Consider the following 23,024-nt stretch of genomic DNA (forward strand, 5'->3'; position numbering starts at 1 on the left):
TGAACGGCTTCTCAGGGAATCCACTGAGAGAAAAGTTCGGTCTACTTTAGCATTCCTTCAAAAGGTAGGTTAAATATATATTTTTTAAGAAAATACTTTTTTTTATATAAAGTTTATTGTTACAATTAATAGCATAAAAAAAACTGAAACAGTGAAATTTTTGATAAAATATGCTAAAATCATAACTACAAAATATTAGCGCGGTCATTTCCTTCACTGTTTTCACATAGGATGAAGCTATGTCGAACACTACACCATCTAACGTACGTCCCACTCTAGCACAAGATACTATGAAGAAACAGATTGCTAAGCTGCATATGGAGCTTGACCTAAGTGCTGCAGCGCACGCCGGAGTGATCTGCATATGATTCTTCACGACCGTTTTCTGCCACCTCCATACCCTATCACTCAGGTTGATGGACGTTTGACAATTCCGGACTTTAAAGAACATGACGGAAAGTCATTTGCTCCATTTCTAATACGCCTACCGACTCAACCGCTGAATGCCTTCATCAGCACGCCTTATGATCTCTATTGCCCAAGTATACGTGATGATTTAGAGAAAAGATGCTGCACTACATGCGGTATTTACTTCGCATCTATTACAAGAGCTGCAGAGCACAGGCGAGCAGCTCACATTGCACCAGCTAAGACAGTTACTGTGCGCAAGAGTCAAGGGCTTCGAATGGCTAGATCAGAACGAAGTTGAAGGAGCAGATGATTTTACTGAAAATCATGTGGACATGTTGGTCCCAATAGCCTCTCTGGAAACCGCGCATGATTCTCTATGGACTGAATTAGAGTAGATATTCTTTTTTGAATCGCAGTAGTTACGATTTAAGTCTTCTATTGTTAACTTTTTATTACACTTATAACTCTCAGCAATATTGATTACTAGTCTTAACTAGTCGTAAATAAAAGCACGAAGCAAATTTTTTTTCTCTTTTTACAATAACAATCCAACGCGTTTACATAAGAAACCCACATTTTGAAAAATCTCTCGTGAGATTGGGGGATGGGGGAGGGGGTTGAATAAAATCTCACGACATCTCACCAGGGGGTGAGGGAGGTATAGGAAATTAAAAAAAAAACACCTCACGTTATTTATGGACGCCCCCTAAGACATCCATGGACACAAGGTGAACTAATCTTTCAGAGGTCGCTGAAGTTTTTTGTGTTTTAGTTATTTAGAAATCGTTTTTCGCTGCAGTTTGCTCATATAACCAATCAAAAAGGCCATACATTTAGTTTGGAAAATTACTTTTATTCAATTCAAAGTAAAAAATGTGTGAAAATAATACAAAATTAAGAATCATTTTACTTTTGCTTGATATGGTCACCTTTTGCCTTGACTAGGGCCTTGAGACGGTTCAGAAACAAATCGCGAGCTGCACAAATGGGATTTTCTATTTCCCTCCTCAGCATTTTTCTCTGATTCTCATTTTCCCCAGTACCTCCGTTTAACTTGATTCACTTTACTCATCATCTCTTGGCCTTCTACTACGAATATTTACCCACACGAGCATGTTTTTTACGCAGTAATAGCTGGCTGCGTTATCCTCAAAGTTTTTGACCTCTAGTTCTGAGATTTGTTAGTCGCCCCCAAACTAATCCAATCTACCTAAATTTATCTGTATAATTTTTGTCTGCACCTCTTAATAAACAAATACAGCATTTCTATTTCTCTTCGTTTTATTCATCATTTACACGAGGCTGTCGCCGTAACCTATTACCATTCAATTCTTCACCTTCAATATGAGGCACTTTGAAAATACTGTTTTCTATATAGCCAACAGTCAAATTTCGACGATATTCCTGCCATTCCACATGCGTCTCGTCCACTTTCTGCACATCCGCCACACTTTCTTCCTCCACAGAATTCTGAACGTGATCATTTGCATCCTTCAAGCCATCGGTTATATCACCCGTGCCAGCGCCACTAAAATATGTCCAATTTTCACCAATAGGATCTTGAGAAAATGGCGTTGGCGAATGTTCGACATTATTGAAATTCGTATCCAATTTATTCCATTGATCGATTTGACGCAACAATGGATCGCGGAAATTTCCTGCAGGCGGTAAGGTGATTGTGACAGGTCCCTTAGTCACTGCGGGCTTTTGTTTACCCAACGTTGGCAAATCGGTCCATTTGCCTAAAGCGTAAGGCGCTGTATCATTGGTATCGACCAGAAACATGCCCTTCGTGCTGGTTTTTATATTTTCGCCGGCCTCGTGTAAGTAATTCGTTTGCGGGCACATGCCCAGCAAATATGAGATGTACGAGCTGCAAGCCCAGCCCCAAAAACCTTTGCGTGAACGTATCGACTCTTGAAAATATTCGACGGCACGTTGATGGCTGCAGGCAAAGGGATCTGTTTTGGAGGAAAGTGTAGAGTTTGTTTGTTAATATCCGTTTGATGGATTCATAATATAAAATTATTTGGTTACTTGTGCCCGCTTTGTTGCAGCCGGGTTGCATGATGCCGTTATTCATGTAAAAATCCGCATGTCCACAACGCTCTATTTTGCCTTGCACAAAGGCATTCGTATGTATCACATCCACAAAGACGGCGTCGCTGGGGTCCAATTTATCATTGATGCCGGCGGTGATGAAAAGCGGCATGGCAGGATCGAGACCTGGAAAATGGGAGTTTTAAGACAAAGCATGTAATGGACATTAGTGTGCGTATGTGGCAAGCATAAACTAAACATACGTGGCACTTATTTGACTTACAATTCCAATTTGCTGAGCTCGATTTACAAGTTTTTGGAGATAGAAATATTTATTTATTTAAGAGGCCATTTTAAACACCTAAAACTAATAGTATATCTTTCCTGATCTGAAGTATCATTTGCTCGGAGCTTGACTTTTAATGATCGTACAACTCCCGTTTAGAGCAGCAGAGTTGGCAGCCCAATTAACTACTTCTACGAGCGGAGGTCAAATAGCTCCCGAAATGGAGTGGAATTGAGAGAGACACTTTTTTGCTTAGTGACTTGAGTTTTGTGCTAATTCATAAATGGAATAGGGAATTCAAGTAAGGCCAATTGTCTGCAGTGACAGTCACGTTGCGCTCATGGCCACATCAAGGGTAGTCGAGTCCTGTAAATCCAGGCTGAACTATGTCGGTAGACATAATAGCCTGATGCCCACGGGACACGTGGGTAACGAGACCTCTGACTTCTTAGCTAGGATGGGTTCTGAGGCCAACTTCTCTGCCACTTCCTTCTGCAGCCATCAAAGCCACGGTTAGCAAATGGGTTACTACAACCAACAATCGAGCCTGGCAGGCTGAGAAAGGTTGCAGATGGACTAAACTGATGTTACCTGTCATGTTCGACCAACTGTCACAAATCCTCCTGCCATTAAGCAGAAAGGACTGCAGGCAGCTGGTTGGACTTATCGCGGGTCACTTTCTGCGGGCGAAGCACGTGGAAAAGGTAGGCATCTCAGACAGTGTACTCTGCCCAGCTTGTGAAGAGGAGGATGAGACGGCGGACCACTTTCTGTGCGTCTGCCTGCCTTCGCTCGAATCAGGCTTGAGGTCTTTGGCACTGCTGTGTTAAAAAGCGACCACCTTGGCTCCTTGGCACCACAAGATCTCAGATGTTCAGATTTCTTCGGAGTTCGGGTAGATTTAAAAAAAATTAAAAGGTAATCCGATACAAAGGACTTAATTGTGTCTGAGTGCTATACTTGCTAAAAATAAGATCAATTGTCAGTTGAAGGCGATTAACGGCAAGTTCTGCCACTTTTAGCGACGTCCACAGACTTTGCTGAAACAGTTGAAACACTTTTTCTGAAGACACACTTTTGAAATTGATACAACTCGTAGAAACCAGTTCATCCATGACATCCTCCTTGATCATTTTAATATGTCTAAGATATTGAGTTGACCACCACTTGCACACACCATTTCAGAAAATACAATGTGTCGAGTGTGCACGCAAGTTTTTGAGCCTGCAGCAGGAAGAGGGATGAACTCATGAATCAGATTGTCTGTAGAGGCGAAATTTGTGACAATTTCTGTAAACCTGAGAATAAGTTGCTATTTTTTGCAGTGGTGCATCACCATTTCACACTTCACAGGTGTCACAATCGATTACGGCTACAGTTTTTTTTTCGAATGTAGAAAGAAGCGGAAGGAATATTACGGGTGAACATCATACCACACCTCTAGAAAAATTAGAAGATGCCATAAAAAAAAAATAAGAGGACAACAGATTCGATGTGTGCTACATTCAGAATACTGATGTTCTAGTGGCGCCTGCCTTTCTGTTGATATTGTTGTTGTAGCAGTTCATCAAACCATACTAGGGCGGTGCAGTCACCGATCGTCATCTCTCATCTGACGGTAGGCCCAGGAAACTTGGTGTTACGACGGGTTGGGTCCAAATGGATAGGAGTGTTAGGTCAGTGAGTTTAAGAGCAAATGTGAATAGGTGGTTAGTATCGCGCGAGGACATATATATCACATGCGGGACATAATATATGTTGAATACATCGGATTGGATTCTCGATAGGTAAGAGTTTAGCCTGCTACAATATCTAGAATTGCCCATCCGCTGGTTTCAGCTGTTAGCGTGCGTGGTTACTACTGCCCCTAGAAGGTGGCTTAGTTTTCAGTAGAAACTCTTAACAGATAATTATATCATGTTCCAGTATGGGGAGCACAAAAGCCTTGCTCTTTGGGAGCACAAAAAACTTTGCTCTTTAACTATGGTGAAAAAGATAACTGTGATAACACATGTACTCACACAATCGTCCAATCAGTCGTTGTTCAGACGACAACGAAGTGTCTCACTGGTTGATTTTTTTCATATATTACCAATACAATCTCAGTTTTTTTATGAACACATCCCAAGTGACTTCAGCCCACCAGCTGATTCTGTCAAATTTGCTAAGAGCCGAATAGCGGTCTGTTAAAGAGCATACCTCTAAAAATCTGTTCACCATGTTTTGCCATTTTGTTATTGTTGTAGCAGTTTAGCAGTCTCTGTTTAGATCAGCTAGCCTGTGATACGTAAGTAGAAACTCAGAGTAACTAACAATGTAATGAATTACTATTATTATTATTACTGAGGATTGTTAGTTTAATGTACACAAAATTCTAGAGGACTCTTGGAATAAATGCTTTTTGAACTAGTGCGAAAATGAAGTAGTGGAAATCCTTTTTAAAGTTAGAAGATGGGAGTTGGGATGCTAGGAACAACTGAACACGAGGACGTGGGAATAAATTACTAGTGCAACTGCCTACGATTGTTGGCTACCTATGATTGGCACAGGCTGCCTGGGTGAGGAGAAAATGCAGAACATTTTTTCATAGCTCTTCGGCTAGATTAAGGTAGTGTTTAGTGTAATGTTTTGATAAAGAAGAACTCTATTTTTCAACCGATTTACAGCTTTATTGAGAAGTTTGAGAGTTGAGTTGTGTATCGAGTTTTCTTGATACCAACCATTTCTCCTTTTTATATACTGGGTTTGATTGAAAAGTAATGAGCCTTCCCGCGCGGAGCGTCTGCCAAGCGATCAACCGAATCGGCTGGTGGGGGAAAATGCTCGTTGGACCTTCCTCTTCCACTAGAAACCGGTCCCAGTTCGCTGGCAACAGCGATGCAGTCAACATCGCTCCGCGCGTGAAAGCTGTTTTAAAAGTGTGTTAGGATTTTGCAGTGGCGAAAATGCAGCGATCGTTGGAGCATCGTCCACAAGGAGTTTGTACCGCCAGCAAGCACTGTAAACGCGGCATTTTACAAAGAAGTGCTCCTTTGGCTGAAAAACCGCGTTCGGCCCGACCTCGTCAACAATTGGACTCTTCATCACGACAATGCGCCGGCGCACACCGCCTTCCTCTGCACCGCTGCATTGGCCAAGATGGGGGTTCCGGTGCTTCCCCACTCTCCCTACAGCCCAGACCTTTCCCCTCCGGACTTCTTCTTGTTCCCGCGCCTGAAAAGAAAGCTGAAAGGGAGGCGTTTCGACTCCATCGAGGCGATCGAAAAAACTGTGACAGCCGAATTGAATGCGATTCCGGCGGATGAGTTTAAAAATGTTTCCTGCAGTGGAAGGACCGCTCCCAGCGGTGTATTGACGCTCAAGGGTCCTATTTTGAAGAATATTAGTTGTATAAGCCAAAAGGTTTAATAAAACTGCTTAAAAAAAAATAAGGCTCATTACTTTTCAATCAAACCCTGTATCTCTATATACGTATACAAAGGGACAGCAATGCTTGAGGGCTTGGAAAATCGACCTCGTCTTAAGATATCTCACACGAGTTACTGCTTCCACGAACATAGACAGGATATACGGGCAGTGTGGCATAGTGCATGCTGATCGGAGGTGGCGAGTGGAAACTACTTGCGTTACGACCAGACAAATCTGGCCATCCTACAATCTGAAACAGACAAAAACCCTTATAAGTCTTTCGAAACACGAACTAAGGCATATAATATCTCTTTTCACCGGCCACTGCCTGTTGGGCACTCACGCACGTCGGCTCGGGGTTCCTCAAAACGACCTGTGCAGATACTGCGAGGACGAAGATGAGGAAGTATCGAGCAGACATTTGCTGTGCAGTTGTCCCGGTCTAGCCAGAAGTCGACTCGCTCTTCTTGGCTCTCCAACAATTGACAATCTTTCAGTACTCTCGAACCTGAAAATCGAATCTCTCATCAAATTCTCGAAACGAATTAATATCTTTGACCAAAATCCACAATAAAAATCTCGGTTAGGTGGGGAAATCATATAACATAATGAGCTCTAGGGCAACACAACGGACCCAACTTGCGGTCTATGTGGCACTCCGATGCGGGGTCACCCTTAAACCAACCAACCAACCCATAGTGCATCTTAAGCACGGTACAAAAAAAACAGCTTTTAAATAGGCTAAGCTTCTTCCGCTCAATATAAAAATGTAAATATACCTAATTATATTACTTACCAGTTATTCTCGGCAGCTGAAAAGAGCCCAGGTTACGCGCAATATAATTCGATAGCTGTGCGCCCAATGAGAATCCTACGACGTGCATATCCGTAGTGCCCATTTCCAAAATGCGCTCAACCAATTGTGCTACACAAGCTCCCACATGTTTGGTATTGTGTACGGCGCTCAAATAGCACGGGCCCGGTGCCAATATGGCCCAATCCACATAGATAATGTTGTATTCATCCCGTAGTAAATATTCTATAAAAAGTTTGGATGGAGAAAACGTGTGTGGGTGTGTGTGAGAGAGAGAGAGAGAGAGAGAGAGAGAGAGAGAGAGAGAAAGAGAGAACTCAAATCAATTAAAGAATTCTTATTGCATTAGCGAGAAATCTTCGAATCCTCACCTCGGCGCAACTGCTGCAATGTACCCATAAACATATCCGCATTATAACCATGTATGATAATCTTTGTCTGATAACGAGGATTAAAATATGAATTGGTCAAATTGGACTTATCCAGCGTTTCATCGATGTGCAAACTTTGACGATCCACAGGATTACGACGAGTATACAAGTAGAAGCGTACATCCTGGTCGGGGCATTTGCGTCCGATAACCCAACGACAGGGACCAATTACGATGTCGCGCGTTGTCGCCTCTGTTGTTGTAAGTGGCGGCTGCGCCGTTTCTGTAGTTGCGTCAACAGCGTACTGATGCAGTTGATGGTCATAATTGAAAAATGATTTGGCTTGGCTGGTGGGTAATAAGAGAATGACTATAGAAGGAGAATGTAGAAAACAAAAAATGGGTTTTTAGTACGTTAAAGTTTTCCACTCGCGTTTTGCTCCACTTAATAATGCTAGCTGGGATAATAACACGAAAAAAACAATTACATTGCTTGTTGATATCCCAGCTTGCAAAATTAAAGGACACAGTATAAAATTCATCCCATCAATATTTTATTTTTACCTATGGTCCATAAGGTCCGTGCTAGGTTCGAAACGCTTGTTTCTTGGTTCTGTATCGATAATTGAAGCATTTTTGTGCTATTCTACTTTTTTTTGGATTATTATCACAATTGATTCACTTAAAGCTATTTAACTACACTTTGTGCTCTATTTGCTATAAGGTTGTATCCATCTTTGTATGTCTTAGAACTCCTCCGCAGTCAGCGCTTTAAAAATAGAGATAAAGTATAATTATTATTTTATTTGAACTTACAGTGGATGCTCAGAGTTCCCATTTCCAAGCTTAACTGTTGTTATTTACAAGATACTTTGTCCCGTCCTGCTTCTACAGCTCGCCATGTATTCCATGTACGCCTCGTCCAAACATCAACTTCTGTGAGTAAACCACCCTAGTCAGTCTGAGAGTGCATAGAAAGATTAAACTCTTTTCCGATGGATATTCACATTTGGCTCTATTAAATCTCTAAACACAAAGCGATTAGTGGTCACGCAGAAGCGAATAAAGTAAGTAGGAAAATCGGGGTAGCCGCATCAATAGAACCCAAGCAATTATTGGCGGTGTGGGAGCGTATTAGTAAAGAAAGTTTAGAGGAAGAGATGAAAACGCTGCACGAATCATACAAAGTATGGGACAACACCGACTGATTCATGCCGCTTGTGCGACTCGGGCCCATAGAAATCAATCAAACTGCACTTTGAATATCCAGCCATCTCAAGAAGATGGGATAAACACAAACGTCCAATCGCTACAATCTAACCACCACTCAGCCTTCATAAGAGTGTTGGATTTTGAAGAGGAGGAGAGTGAATATATCTTTATGATGAGATGCATATCTCAAGTAAAATCTAAGCATTTCACGAACCACTAAAGATAATATCATTCCAGTATTTATGGTATCTTGTCCCGTTCGGAGCAAAATAAAAGCTTGATTTCCTACTATACACTTTGTCAAATCATCAATACTTAGTTTCAATGGAAGGATCTCTTTATAAGAGCTATTAGTGGCCAAACAAAATTGGATGACATTGTAGATATCGTGATAGCGTATTACTGGAATAATAATTATGCCATAAATGTGGTGATTTTGGAAAGCTAGACTTGAAAAGGGTGTATGTAGAGATGTCTCATTGTCTTCTAGATAGACATTTGTTATGTTTCTTTGTTAGGTAATCAGCAGATCAATCGTGCCGGATGAATATTGCAGATGGTTTTGAATGTCTGATACGCTCACAAAATCATACGAAATGCCCACATAAATAAAAAACGACGAGCTCTTCTTTGTTCACAGGAGTTAAACTGTTACTGGATTTATATATGTACCTTCGAACATAGGAGTACTTTATAGAAGGATCCTACACATTACTTATATATTAGCCGCGCGCATTTAGTTTTCCTTTCCCGTCGGTCTTAGTTCAGTGTAAATGACGATATATAATCCAAAAGTATGCAATAATTCAGCCGCAGTTGAAGCTCCAACTTGACCAACTACCCTTAGATGACATCATAAAAGTCATACAATTATAGAAGTGATTCAAGATTGAACAATAAAGCCAACTGAAGTACCCCGTTTTCGAAAGGAAACTCCAAGAGTGTACTCTGTACTGGTATGCAAAGTGCTCGAAAACATCGAAGGCATGGGCGTTGGGATATAGGTATGACCACAAAATAAAGCTGCCAGTGATAATGGATAGTTTTTGTAGTATCTTCCAAGTGAAAGTGTATGCTATCTGCTTATGTGCAGGTATCAATCTAGGGAAAAATCTCCGGAATGAGCGGATTACTATTCTGAGCGACAATCAAGCTGCACTCAAGACCTAGTAGAACCTGAGCAATTGCTTGCCATGGAGAAACATACATCAAGGAAGAGCTTAGAAGTGAAGAGCTAAGTTTACGAGACGTAAGCAGGCACCAAACTGTAGAGCAACTACAGGCTAAGCACTTACTGGGAGGGTATAATTAAAACAGTCAAGATCCTCCTTAAGGCATTTACTTCCCTAATGCTAAATGCAGCCATCTCCACAAGCTTGGGATATGGTCCAACGAATGCAATGCCATAGTGAGAAAAGGGAGAAGATATCTGAACCGACCACAAGAAATACACATATGCTCAGTCCAGCTCAGCTCTATGAGGTGAATGGCTAAAATGGGATCTGAAAAGGGTTGACATTTGAGTTGGCTATCCATGGCAGCTGAAGAGAAAAGCAAATGTGTCTTATGGTACACATCGCAGTTGACAATTTTTATATCGATGTAGAATAGAGTTCCAGTTAAAGTCAAAGATACTAGTAGATTCAGTACGGCTACTTCAAAGGCATTTACTTATGTAGTTCTGCGTCGGCAGTTATTATTATTAGTTGCTATAGAGAGCATTTTTCGGCGCATAGTGCCGAATCGGTTTCAGTAATAGATTTAATTCAGCAGCAATAGGTTGTTAGCCTAGGGACCATATCCACACAATGGGGCTGCTATCTTAGATTAAGCCGGTAAGAGCAGCATTTCGTTTTTCAGTCGCTTGTCAAAATATGATCGCTGTTTTGGGGTAAGTGCTTATTTAAAGGCGGCACTTCCTCGCCTTGTTGGTGATGGATTTGACCTTGCAGCTTTTTTTTAAGATTGTACAGACCCCCTGTATGTCCGTATCCACCACCCACTGCTTGCCCAGGACTGCTTATTTGTTAGGAAAAACTTATTTGCAGCTTACCCCCATAACCGGTGACCCGTCCGATAGTCTGCAGCTTGGCAACGGACAGTGTCGGCAGTGCCTGATCACATTGTCCAGAAGGAAATAGTTTAAGCTGTAATGAGAAACCAGTTAGTGGTGGCGGGAGGGAGAAACCTTCTTTATATTGAGAATACTATTTGGATTTGGGGTTCATTCAAAATCAACTCTCTTGAGAGAGCAAAAGTTATTTGCGTGCTTGAAAAAGTAAAATTAGTATGGAATGAGAAATTTCGGCTTATAAACTTTCAATTAAGTAAAGATAAGTGAATAATCGAAGATAAGCAATATTTTTTTTTTTCAAAAAATGCATTAAAACAAAAGCTTTATGTGTGCATTAACCAATTGCATTAAAAAATTGCGCAATAATGTGTCAGAGCATTTATATTTAACTTTTTGTATTTCTTCCTACGGCGGCCGCCGCACACTGGGGATTTTGTGGAAAAAAGTCAAATTTGCAACATACCACCTATGCAATGTTTAATGGTATTTCTAAATTCCAGAATAGAACCAACAATAAAATCAAAAAGAATTACTAAGCTCCGACTTACAGTTTTTTTTTATAGATATGTCAAACGTATAATTTTTTTATAGTATTGAACTGACTAAGAAAAAACTTCAAAGCCCAAGGTGGTTTTTTTTCTTTTTGCTTGAGCCGACTTCCAATTTTTTATTTTTCATTTAGGGTACGATATTTTTATATATTTTAGCCGGAAGAACAAAGGCTGTAAAGCATTTGATTATCTATTTATAATTAATTTTACGAAAAAAAAAAAAAAAAATCATGTTCCTTCATATTCTTGGATCTGCAAGTTGAGCTACATTTACCTACGGTCAGAAACTAGTATCAACGTGTTGCTTAATAACGTCTCTTCCAGTTTTAATCAATTGCAGGTGCCACCAGGCGCCACTGATTATTTTTTGGCAATGATAATAACTAAACGCTTTCTAGTGTGTGCATAATGATAACGAAACACTTTTAATTTTTTTTGACATTTTGAGGGTAATTCAGAATTATGAACTTACATGTATCCTGTGCGTAAATATTTGCTGGCTTAAATTAATAAAAAAAAAAAATTAAAATTTATGAATTTAAAAAAATTTTTTAAAAAATAGTTTTTAGACATGTTCTTTTCATACACAAATATATACAACTTCGTTAGTAGTAAAAATGTAAATATTTTTTGGGATGTATACTTTTTTCCGCATCTCTGTACAAAAATCCCCAGTGTGCGCCGTAGCCAAATGGGCTGGTGCGTGACAGCCATTCGGAATTCACAGAGAGAACGTTGGTTCTCGCTAAAACACCAAAATTAAGAAAAACATTTTTCTACTAGCGGTCGCCCCTCGTCAGGCAATGGCAAACCTCCGAGTGTATTTCTGCCATGAAAAAGCTCCTCATAAAAATATCTGCCGTTCGGAGTCGGCTTAAAACTGTAGGTCCCTCCATTTGTGGAACAATATCAAGTCGCACGCAACAAGTAGGAGGAGGAGCTCGGCCAAACACCCAAAAAAGGGTGTACGCGCCAATTATATATTGTATATATATATATATATATATGATACAGTGTACTCTCTCTTAAGTGGACATATAAGGAGCTGAAAAAATTGCCCGCTTATGGAAGGTGTCTGCTTATGAGAAAAGTGTAAAAAAGTTATGGGAGGGTTGTACGCTCAAGAGAAAAAAATTTAAAAAAATGCTTAAGAATTTGTGGTATGCACTGAAAAAAAGTATCCGCTTAAGAGAGGTGTCCGTTATGAGAAAGTATACTGTATATTTTGTTACATGGTATTTTTAAGAAGAACTATAGAACTAAACAAAGGCGGAAATAGAGGCTCTCCACCGATTTCTGTCAGCCGCTATGTATTTATAAGTAATTTCGTTCCAGGTGACGGTGAAAGAGCTTGCATTTAGGATTGTGTGCATCCAAGTTTGTCGTAGACGGCCCCTGCGCCAGCTTACTTGCGGATTCCATTGAAAGGCCATTCTGGCAACATTGCCGTCATCCCTACAGAGTGTATGTCCAATCCAGTTACAATTTCGTCTTTTAATTTCAAGATGAGTTGGGCAGCTCTCAGTGAGCTAAAGAAGGTTAGCATTGGAGACTGATCTTGGCCAAAAAAAAGCGGCATATAATTCTAAAGCACTTGCTGACAAACCTTTGGAAGTGCCTGCTTATGTGTTCAAAGATAAGCCAGCTCTCAGATTCATATATGTAGGAGGACCGATTTTGTGTTGGCATTGAAAATTCCTGATATTAGTAGTTCAAAAGTGCATTTCTATCAACCAAATGAGACCAACTAAAACAGAAGTCATCTAAAACACAACTTCTTCAATAACGTTTTAAATTTTGATAATTAAATATCAGTTAGAAAAATAAAATATAAATTACATGACTCAGCTGTACAGACATCCTTCAGAGTATCTCACTTGGTGTCCCAGCTACAACAGATATTGAAAATATCTCGGTGTCGAGGTGACACAGAAAAAAAATTATGCACTCTTAATTCGCAGTGGCATGGTATTCTGCATTAAGGCGTTCAAAAAAAGTCTTCCAAAACTTTTAGAAAAAATGTGTATTGCATTTTCGCAACTAAACTCGAAAATGTTATGCAATTATTTAATAAATTGAGGTTTAGCTAAGCTGATACAGTGAAATTTCTGCTCACTTTTGGTCAAACAGGCACGCACCATTCGTCAAGTAAATGCGCTGCTGGCGATTTTAGCGAATTGCATTTTTTGTATTCATGAAAATGGCAAGACAGAAACGCGCGCGCATGCGTAAGTGAGAGTTTGTCGTAGCGTGGCAGCGCGATTCACTGATACGCACGCCTATAACCTTTTCGATTATAACAACAACAATAGCAGATCAAGTGTACAACCGTAAAAAGTCAACTTCCAATTCATATCGTCATCGCCCGGACGTGCGTGTTTTGAACGACAAAAATTTTTTTAGCCGCCGGCTCAGGCAAATTTCTTGTATCGTACGTGTCTAAATTTTTTTGTTTGTGTTTTTATTTAATTATTTTTTTGGTTATGTTGTGTTTGAAATTGAGAGTGCAGATCAACTTGGGAAATTACACATGTAAAGCACGTTGCAAATGGTTGTTGGCGGAAGAAATCGCCAATTGCCTCAAAATTGTAATTGCGGCTTAATTCACATGATTTTTTTTTTTTGCAGCTGCCTCTTTCGCATTTATCTTATTTTAATCGCGAACGATCTGCGACTGTAGAAATTTCCGCTGGCTTTCCCTTTGCATACAGTGATCTTTGAATAAAGTGCACACCGTGGTTTGTTATGATTTATTTTTTTGGTAATGAGTATTTTTTGATCCGATTTAATTTAGCATTTAATGTTTTTTGAAAATATTTCTTTCCACTTTTCAAGGAATTTTCGAAAAAAAAGGAATAAAATTGAAATAGTACTGAATTAATTTTTTTCCAATTTTCATAAAAATTATTAAACAAAAATGTATCAAACTATATTTAAAAATAAGCCAAAGAATAATTCACAAAAATAAAACGGGCTTAGTACATATTTTGCTACTTATATTTTGTTCCAAGTTATGTAGATTCGACCGCAACAAAGGCGGGGAGTGCGGAGGTTCGAATCTCCGTGCACGAAACAGCAAAATGATATAAAAAGTTTTTTCTAACAGCGCTCGTCCTCGACAGGCAATGGCAAACCTCCGAGTGTATTTCTGCTATGAACCATTTGCCGTTCGGAGTCGGCTTAAAACTATAGGCCCCTCCATTTGTGGAACAACACCAAGACACCTTACTGAAATGTACGCGCCAATTATTTATTTATAAGCTTGATAAAGAAAAAATGCGAATTACTTTCTTACAAGGGCAAGACAAAGTATCTTCTGACAACTATAAAATACATCGCGTCTCGGCATCAACTTTACGTTTCATTGTTGACAGTTATTTTAAAGTATTTATTTTGAAGTTTCGGAGCACTTCAACTGCACAGCCATGAAATCTAATGGAGAATATGTCTTGAAAACAGTACCTTAGTTACAATATATTAAGACCTGTAAGTCCCTCATTGCGGTCATCCTGTAGTATAGCCCACAAACATATGTACATAGACAATGACGGCATTCAATAAAGTGGCTAGTGTGGTGCTTAAGATAAAGATTACGTTATTTAATCTCGGCCACGAGAAGGTCAGAGGACTGGCAAGTATTAGCCCGAACTGAAAAAGTATAAGAATGCAGTCAGAACTGCGAAACGTGAATCCTGCAAAATTATTGCAAAGGAATTGAAGAAACTTCAGAAGCGACTAGATTAAGAAAAATTCTTTCAAAGACACCATGCAACTTAGGATATCTACAAGGTCAAGGGAATACATGGACTACGTCAAGTGAGGAATCATTAGGTCTCCTATTAGACACACACTTCCCCGGAAACAAGCCGGTGGAACAAAACGATTCTGCTAATCATGAAAGGCAACCCAACTTAGGAAGTGTATTAGTGACAAACGGAAAGATTAAATGGGCTGTCAACACTTTTGGTCCTTAAAAATCACCTGCATTAGACGGTATCTATCCAGCGGAATTGCAGAAACCACGGGATATTGCCTCACCGTTTATTCAAATTATCATCAGAAGTTGTTTTAACATGGGCCACATTCCGCTAGGATGGAGAGAGACAAAAGCCTCTTTCATACCCAAGGCAGGCAGGTCCTCACACACTAACCCCAAAGACTTCGTCTTTCCTCCTCAAAATTCTAGAGAGGATAGTGGACGAGTATATACGGGGCGTTATACCGATAAATAAGTTCTCCTCGGTGCAGCATGCCTACACTAAGGGGAAATCTACGGAAACCGCCTTACACTCGCTTGTCGGGTTGGTGGAAAAATGTTTATCAGATAAAGAGTTTGCCATGGTTGCCTTCGAAGATATAACTAAAACGCGCCTTCAACAATATAAAGGCGAGCGTTATAGTATATGCCTTAGAATACTATGGAGTTGAACCACACGTTGTTGCCCTGATAGAAGCAATACTCGTCAGAAGGAAGGTAACGGCTAATTTAGGCAGCACTACTCTAAGCAGACAGGTCTGCAGAGGCAAACCTCCTCTCCCCTCTCCTCTGGATTTTGGCGGTAAACTCGCTATTGCTGACCCTGTAGAGAGGGGGTTGTCACGTCACTGCATACGCAGTTGACATGACAATTGCTGTTACAGGTAGATATCCTAACATTCTTATGTACATCCAGCGCTCTAACATGGCCACGCTTAGGAGCTGGACTGAGAGTAGGGGACTCGCTATAAATCCCGCAAAAACTGAAATAATTCTCTTTACAAGGAAACATAGGCTTCCTATAATATCCGCGCGGAGTTTTAAGGGTGTGGAGATTCCTTTGAGAGAGAATGTCAAGTACTTAAGACTCATATTAGATAGGAAACTCACATGGAAACCTAAATTGAGGAAAGAGTAAAAAAGGCCAACGTTGCATTTTATACATATTTGCAAAAGAGCGGTCGGTATTAAATGGGGGTTAACACCTAGCGTTACTCATTGGCTATATACTTCGGTAGTTAGACCAATCTTAATATATGTAATACTTGTATGCTGGTCATCTGCTCTAAAGGCGAGCTACTCTAAAATCATGAGTAAGGTCCAAAGAGCAGCTCTTTTATGCATCTCTGGTGCTAATCAATTTGCCTGCACTAAATCTCGTAGGGAAAAACTTGGGCGCCGCCTCGGCGCTTAGACTCCAAAGTATGGCCCTATGGAAAGAACGGCGGTTGGACCACGTCTGTATTTTGCACACTCTGAACAGTCACAAACAAGAAATAGACTATTCTATTCCTAGACTTACCTTCGACAACCTCTTCAAGACAAGTATACCGTCAAGAAGAGAGTGGCAGACACCAATGCCATGGAGAAGGGGGCAATTAAATTTTTAAAGAGATGTTTCCAAGCTAGACGATAAAGTTGGCTATGGAGTATTTTCGAAAGAACTAGGACTGGAACTATCCGTCGGACGGATGGCCAAGCGGCCATTAAATCAATGAATGCGACTATACTAAGATCAAAGGTTGCACAGGAATGCCGAGCAGCCCTAAATGATATTAGCGTCGTATTCCAGGTCAGGGTTATTTGGGTTCCGGGACACAGAGATATTGAGGGAAACTGTAGAGCTGATGAGCTAGCCAGAAAAGGTACTGCTCTTCAACTGTTCCGTGATAAAAGTACCATTAGAATACCTTTGACTACGGGTAAATTAATAATAAAAATCAACATTACCCAAGAGGTCAATAGGTCATGCGTAACAGCTAGGCCACTATGGGCGGAAATAAACAAGAAAAGGACAAAGGAATTGCTTAGCCTCTCAAGAGAAGATATCTCGAAGGTCGGGGCTTGTGTCACCGGCTACTGGCTATTTGGCAGGCATTCCTTGAGACGAGGAGTATTCTCCCATGAATATTGTAGAAGTTGTAGAGATGAGGAAGAAACAGTTGAGCATTTCCTTTGCAATTGTCCAGCCTTAGCTAAAATCAGAGCAGGTTGTCTAGGTAAACACTTTTTTAATTCTCTTACAGAACTATCTGGCGCGGGAATTAGACCAATCCTGCGCTTTATAAGAGCCTCAAAATGGTTTCATGAAAATAAATAAACAAGGTTCCCGTGTCACACAGAGGTATCACAACGGACCTCTAAGGTCTAAGTGAGTTGGTCATACGGACCGACTACTACCATAACCTAACCTAAGGTAAAGATTATGTGGAAGTTTAATTGAACTTTACGCGTTGGCGGAATTATGAGCTGTATAGCTAAAATTTCATGCCAAGCCTTCCACGTGCTATGAATTTCAGTGCTTTAATCAGCTATGAGATTTTCAGTTGAATAAACGCTGAAAGCCGTAGCGTCTGGCACGCTTGGGTTGAAGTTATAGCTAATGAGCTGTATCGCGACATACACTTAGGATGAAAAATGCTTCCTGCCTTGACACTAACTGCTGTTTCGAACAGATTAAGAGGAATACCCCCTCTGCTTTGGAAATACAAAGTCGAGAAGAGTTTGGCTTCCCTGAGTGTTTCAAATTGGCACAGTGATTAAAGTTGACAAGATGAAAAAGAAACGATTAGCGTTCTTTGTTGTACTCGATCGAAATTCAGAAAGCGTGCGTTGGAAGTTACATACTCTCCCTCGGAGAGGGAGGTTTCTGTAGTAAATCAAGATTTTGTCTGATCACTTACTGGCATAGACAATTAAAAAAATTATGTAAGTAGATAATACTTAGGTTGCATTAGCTTTAAATCTTGTCGCATTTAGCGACTTGGTATTATGCAGAAATCCTAGTCTGTGGAATTTTGTCTCATTTCTTCCAACATAAGAGTGCCTTTTTTTCAGTACCGCGCCGTATATTGGCTTCCAGGTCGTGAGCTGTAACTGGCTTATCAGTACAGATCAGTGACGCGACCTAACAAGAATATTCATATAAAAAGCAGTTCAAAACAGTCAAATCCAATATTCTAGACGGTTATTTCATGAGCAGTACAAATAGTTTACTCCAATGAAGTGATGGTTTGCAGCGCACCCATCGTGTTGGTCGCCGATTGGTTTTGACGAAGTCTCGCATCATTTTCCTATAGCGCTCGTCGCTGACGTGCCTTTAGCTTAGCGCTCAGTTTTAAAAAAAGTTTGTATCATTGATCCCTATGGTATGTGTAATATCGGGTTGCATTTACTGCATTATAATGGCATTGCGAAAAGTTCTTGAGGATTGTTTTCAATACATTTGATTGCCCTTATTCACCTAACCATTAAGCTTGAAACGAGTTTCATCGCCAAAGAAGATTTTACTTTAACTTCGAGTTAATTTTGAGGTCATTTACCGAACGTACGTTCACTATTCTGTACTATGTATGTATAATTGGCGCGTACAACCTTTTTGGGTGTTTGGCCGAGCTCCTCCTCCTATTTGTGGTGTGCGTCTTGACGTTGTTCCACAAATGGAGTGACCTACAGTTTCAAGCCGACTCCGAACGGCATATATTTTTATGAGGAGCAGAAATACACTCGGAGGTTTGCCATTGACTGCCGAGGGGCGACCGCTATTAGAAAAATGTTTTTCTTAATTTTAGTATTTCACCGAGATTCGAACCAACGTTCTCTCTGTGAATTCCGAATGGTAATCACGCACTAAGGTTCTAGCGAGCGTATTGTGTGAAAGGCTGAAGCCCACCGTCAACCAACTGATTGGACCTTATCAGTATGGCTTCAGACCTGGAAAATCTACCATCGACCAAATATTATCAATACGCCAAATCTTGGAAAAGACCCATGAAAGGAGAATCGACACACACCACCTTTTCGTCGACTTCAAAGCTGCATTCGACAGTACGGAAAGGAGTTACCTATATGACGCGATGTCTGAATTTGGTATCCCCGCAAAAGTAAGATGACGTTGCTCAACACCAGTAGCGCCGTCAGAATTGGGAAGGACCTCTCCGAGCCGTTTGATACCAAACGAGGTTTCAGACAGGGTGACTCGCTGTCGTGTGACTTCTTTAACCTGATGTTGGAGAGCATCGTACGAGTCGCAGAACTTAATCGCTCAGGCACAATATTTTATAAGAGCGTACAATTGTTGGCGTATGCCGATGATATCGATATCATCGGCCTTAACAACCGCGCTGTTAGTTCTGCCTTCTCCAAACTGGATAAAGAGGCAAAGCGAATGGGTTTGGTGGTGAACGAGGACAAAACGAAGTACCTCCTGTCTTCAAACAAACAGTCGGCGCACTCGCGTATCGGCACCCACGTCAGTGTAGACAGTTATAATTTCGAGGTTGTGAAAGACTTCGTTTATTTAGGAACCAGCATTAACACCGATAACAATGTCAGCCTTGGACTAAGTAGGCAACTGAGCAGTAAAGTCCTCTCTCGACGAACAAAACTAACACTCTACAAGACTCTCATCATGCCCGTCCTGACGTATGGCGCAGAAGCTTGGACGATGACAACATCCGATGAAGCGACGCTTGGAGTGTTCGAGAGAAAGATTCTGCGTAAGATTTTTGGACCTTTGCACGTTGGTAACGGCGAATATCGCAGACGATGGAACGATGAGCTGTATGAGCTTTACGACGACATAGACATAGCGCAGCGAATAAAGATCCAGCGGCTACGTTGGCTGGGTCATGTCGTCCGAATGGATACAAACGCTCCGGCTTTGAAAGTATTCGATGCGGTACCAGCTGGTGGTAGCAGAGGAAGAGGGCGGCCTCCTCTGCGTTGGAAAGATCAGGTGAAGAAGGACTTGGCTTCATTTGGTGTGTCCAATTGGCGCCGGTTAGCACGAGAAAGAAACGACTGGCGCGCTTTGTTAAACTCGGCCAAAATCGCGTAAGCGGTTATCGCGCCAATTAAGAAGAGAAGAATCACGCACTAACCCGTTCGGCTACGGCGGCCACTATTCTGTACTCGTGTCCACTATGTATTCTGAAGGCTTAGATCTTTTCTCAAAATCTTTCAGGTAGTGAACAGACGAGTCTTTGAGAATCCCGTTGAACTGACAAGATTGGGTGCTTGGCTACACTTATGCAGTTAGTTGATCTCGAAGGCTTCTTCGCGCAGTATGAGATCCCGTTGATGGATTATCCGCACAAGAATGTGGGTGGCCACTGTATTCGTGTGATTTTGTGGGTGGATTCGCAACCTATTTTATTTATTTATGGGAATTATACTTATAATTGATAAATAATCATATTACGAAATCAGCGTAACTAGCAGCAGAAGCCATCGGCCTGAAGCCCAATGTGAGCATGAAGCATTAAATGATGAATGAAACATGGTTTTTCCAGTAGCAGTTGCCAACAAACTTCCGAGTGCATTTTTGTTATGAAAAAAGGTCATCTGACTTTTGAAGGCGGCATAAAACTGTAGGTCCCTTCATTTCGAAAATATCACGGCTTCATTTCATTTATTTAGTTGTTGTTACAGTGTTATCAGCATGTCGTACTTATGCGACCTGAGTGACATTTCTAGCCCAGGTAGGTAGACCGTGATTGCCGTAACAAATGCACCTTCATCATTGCTTTTGAAATGATGAATATACCTGCCCACATTTTATCCGCACGTGTATGTACATACCTATGTTTTTATTTTTATAGATTCATACATGCATATTTTTTATGTATGTTTGAGCATTTCTCTTCTTCTGTTACACCATTCTATTTGTTTTCTATTGATTTATTTAAAGCACTCACTCAATTTATTTACATACTTTTTTGTTTTGATTCTCTTTCTTGTGTTTTATACATATAATTACTCAAATACGATAATAACAATTGGACACACTTTGTCTTGGGTAAATTTTGGCTTTCTAATTAAAATCAATAAAAGTTATAATTTAACACTTCTTTGTTGTTGTTTATAAGCACGATACGAAGGTATCCCGTGTTCTACACCACAAACAACCGTTAACTTCCGTCGCTCGCAAAACACTAAAATTTGTGCGTATTCTTGTTGTTAATATCGTCGCTGTATGTATGTGTGAGTTTTTAGCTCTCTCTCTCTCTCGTTTATTTAGAGGCGACCACAAAATTGTAATCAATGTGCATACTTAGCGCGTATTTTGTTGGTAAAAGTTAGAGTGCGGAGCGCTGTTAAGAAAATTGTCTCTATTCATATTAGCCGCATTTGCTTTCTTTCGCTCATTTTTAGTGCGCCAGTACGTCTCTCTACAAAGAAATGAAACAAGCCATAGCCACCCATGAACGAATAACCAACCACCCTTCTCTCTTCCATGGTTGTTCAAGAAAGATATCTATTCTATCATTCTTGATTGAATAGAAGTGTACAAATGGATATTTAATAACAATTAACATAGGAACGGCATTCCCATGGAAAAATGTTTGATTTGAATAGATGCGATTTGCTGAATATTTTTGAATATAGTATTTGTAATGAAACTGCTATAAACATATCGTTTACATACGTGACTTTTCACGGCTTGGTACCAAATTCTTGCCCTTTTGTTATGAAAACACTGAAATAGGTTTTCTAAGTCACACTGGCTTGAATTCGTACGATTTGAAGAACATACCGGATACGCTTTGCACATTTACTTCTCGGTTTTGACTATCAGCTGCAGAGTCGACTGCATATCGCACATTTACTTCAATAGTGTAATAATCCAATCCATAGCTCTTCCTTAATGCTGTGTAAAAGATTCATGGCAATATCTAATAACAGTATCTGATTAGATGAAAATATGTATTTACTCTTACTTAAGACGCATAGTAAATTGAAAACTTTGAAGACGTTTTTCTCAACATTTTGGTTTTTTGCATTATGACACTATTGGCGGAATTGAGCGATATGCACGTCTTAATGTCACATTTTTCTAAGAAGTGCATGGTGAGTGTTTTATTTTCGATTATAAAGCGTCTTTCAAAAGACGCGCATAGATGTCATTTTAAAACAAAACATGTAGAAATTTATATTCTTTCAGGAGTCACTATTTTTGTTAAAAATACGGCTCTTAATAATTATATGTGAAAATTGACATCATTTAGATGTCCATCATGAGGACGTCTACAGGTAAAATCCGTCAAACAGTCGATTCAAGAATGCCTAATTGTTGAGAACGTCGAGATGTCGATGTTGAAGGTTGCTCAGCAGCACTTTGCGTTACAGCAGCAATATTCTCAACAGGCCTCCACACTTTGGTCCTTTTTCTATGCTTGACAGAACCAGTTTGTTGAAATTTTTTACCCAACCTTTGAATTGTCGACGATTACTTCCATGAAAAAAATCAGGAATTTTGCGATATGTTGTTCTTAAAGATCGACCATAACAGGTTAGGTTAGGTTGAACTGTTTGACTTGCAGTCACACATGACCGGTTCAGTCCATAGCGATACCAGAACGAGTTCATAGTTTTGCGTGTTCATTAGTTGTATTTTTATAATATAGGGTTTTTCGGTAAGAGTGCTTCAACTTTTGAACTTTTTTGAATAAAACACAAACGGTTTGACTTTTTTAACTAATTTTTTTTTTATTATCGAGTTTGAACATATACATTTAAGTATGAAATTCGATTTCTTTTGCATGACCACCGCGTGCACGTTTTACGAAGTCCAATCGTTCAACCCAATTTTCGACCACTCTTTTGCATAAATCGGCCGAAATTCCAGCAATTTCGCGTTCAATATTGGCTCTGAGCTCACAAATCGTCGCCGGCTTGTTACTGTAGACCAATGACTTCATATAACCCCAAAACGGGACGGCTTGTTAAATGGACCGTAAAATGGCCGTAATGCTCTTAAAGTAGCAGCAACAGAACGATTATTTTCATAAAAAATTTGCACGATTTGTAATCTTTGCTCAAGTGTGTAGCGTGCCATGATGAAATGTATGCTAATGAAGTTTACAAATGACAAGCGAAA

General features: G+C 40.2%; 1 protein-coding gene across 3 annotated transcripts; it reads right to left on the minus strand.

The window, feature by feature from the left end:
- Positions 1-1,674: 1,674 nt before the first annotated feature.
- LOC129248579 (lipase member H) lies at positions 1,675-21,044 on the minus strand. Of its 3 annotated transcripts, none has more exons than XM_054888189.1 (6): positions 20,859-21,044; positions 7,894-8,098; positions 7,331-7,699; positions 6,942-7,184; positions 2,449-2,637; positions 1,675-2,372 (listed from the first exon to the last, which is right to left on the minus strand). In XM_054888189.1, exons 2-6 carry the CDS (start codon positions 7,961-7,963, stop codon positions 1,693-1,695), a joined length of 1,551 nt encoding a protein of 516 aa, XP_054744164.1. In that variant the 5' UTR covers positions 7,964-8,098; positions 20,859-21,044; the 3' UTR covers positions 1,675-1,692. The 3 variants fall into 3 exon arrangements, with proteins under 3 accessions (XP_054744164.1, XP_054744165.1, XP_054744166.1); XM_054888190.1 differs by having other exon boundaries at positions 20,842-21,044; XM_054888191.1 differs by lacking the exon at positions 20,859-21,044 and adding an exon at positions 8,194-8,272.
- Between the last annotated feature and the right edge of the window lie 1,980 nt (positions 21,045-23,024).

This window comes from Anastrepha obliqua, chromosome 5 (genome assembly GCF_027943255.1).
Source record: "Anastrepha obliqua isolate idAnaObli1 chromosome 5, idAnaObli1_1.0, whole genome shotgun sequence".
NCBI classification, from domain to species: Eukaryota; Metazoa; Arthropoda; class Insecta; order Diptera; family Tephritidae; genus Anastrepha; species Anastrepha obliqua.

Bases quoted from the DNA above. Each gene is read 5' to 3' on its own strand.
- LOC129248579 (XM_054888189.1), bottom strand. From the start codon at position 7,963: ATGCTTCAATTATCGATACAGAACCAAGAAACAAGCGTTTCGAACCTA. The intron at 7,700-7,893 runs GTAAAAATAAAA...CTCCTTCTATAG, and splicing joins ACGGACCTTATGGACCATAG to TCATTCTCTTATTACCCACC. The intron at 2,373-2,448 runs GTAACCAAATAA...CCTCCAAAACAG, and splicing joins CTGCAACAAAGCGGGCACAA to ATCCCTTTGCCTGCAGCCAT.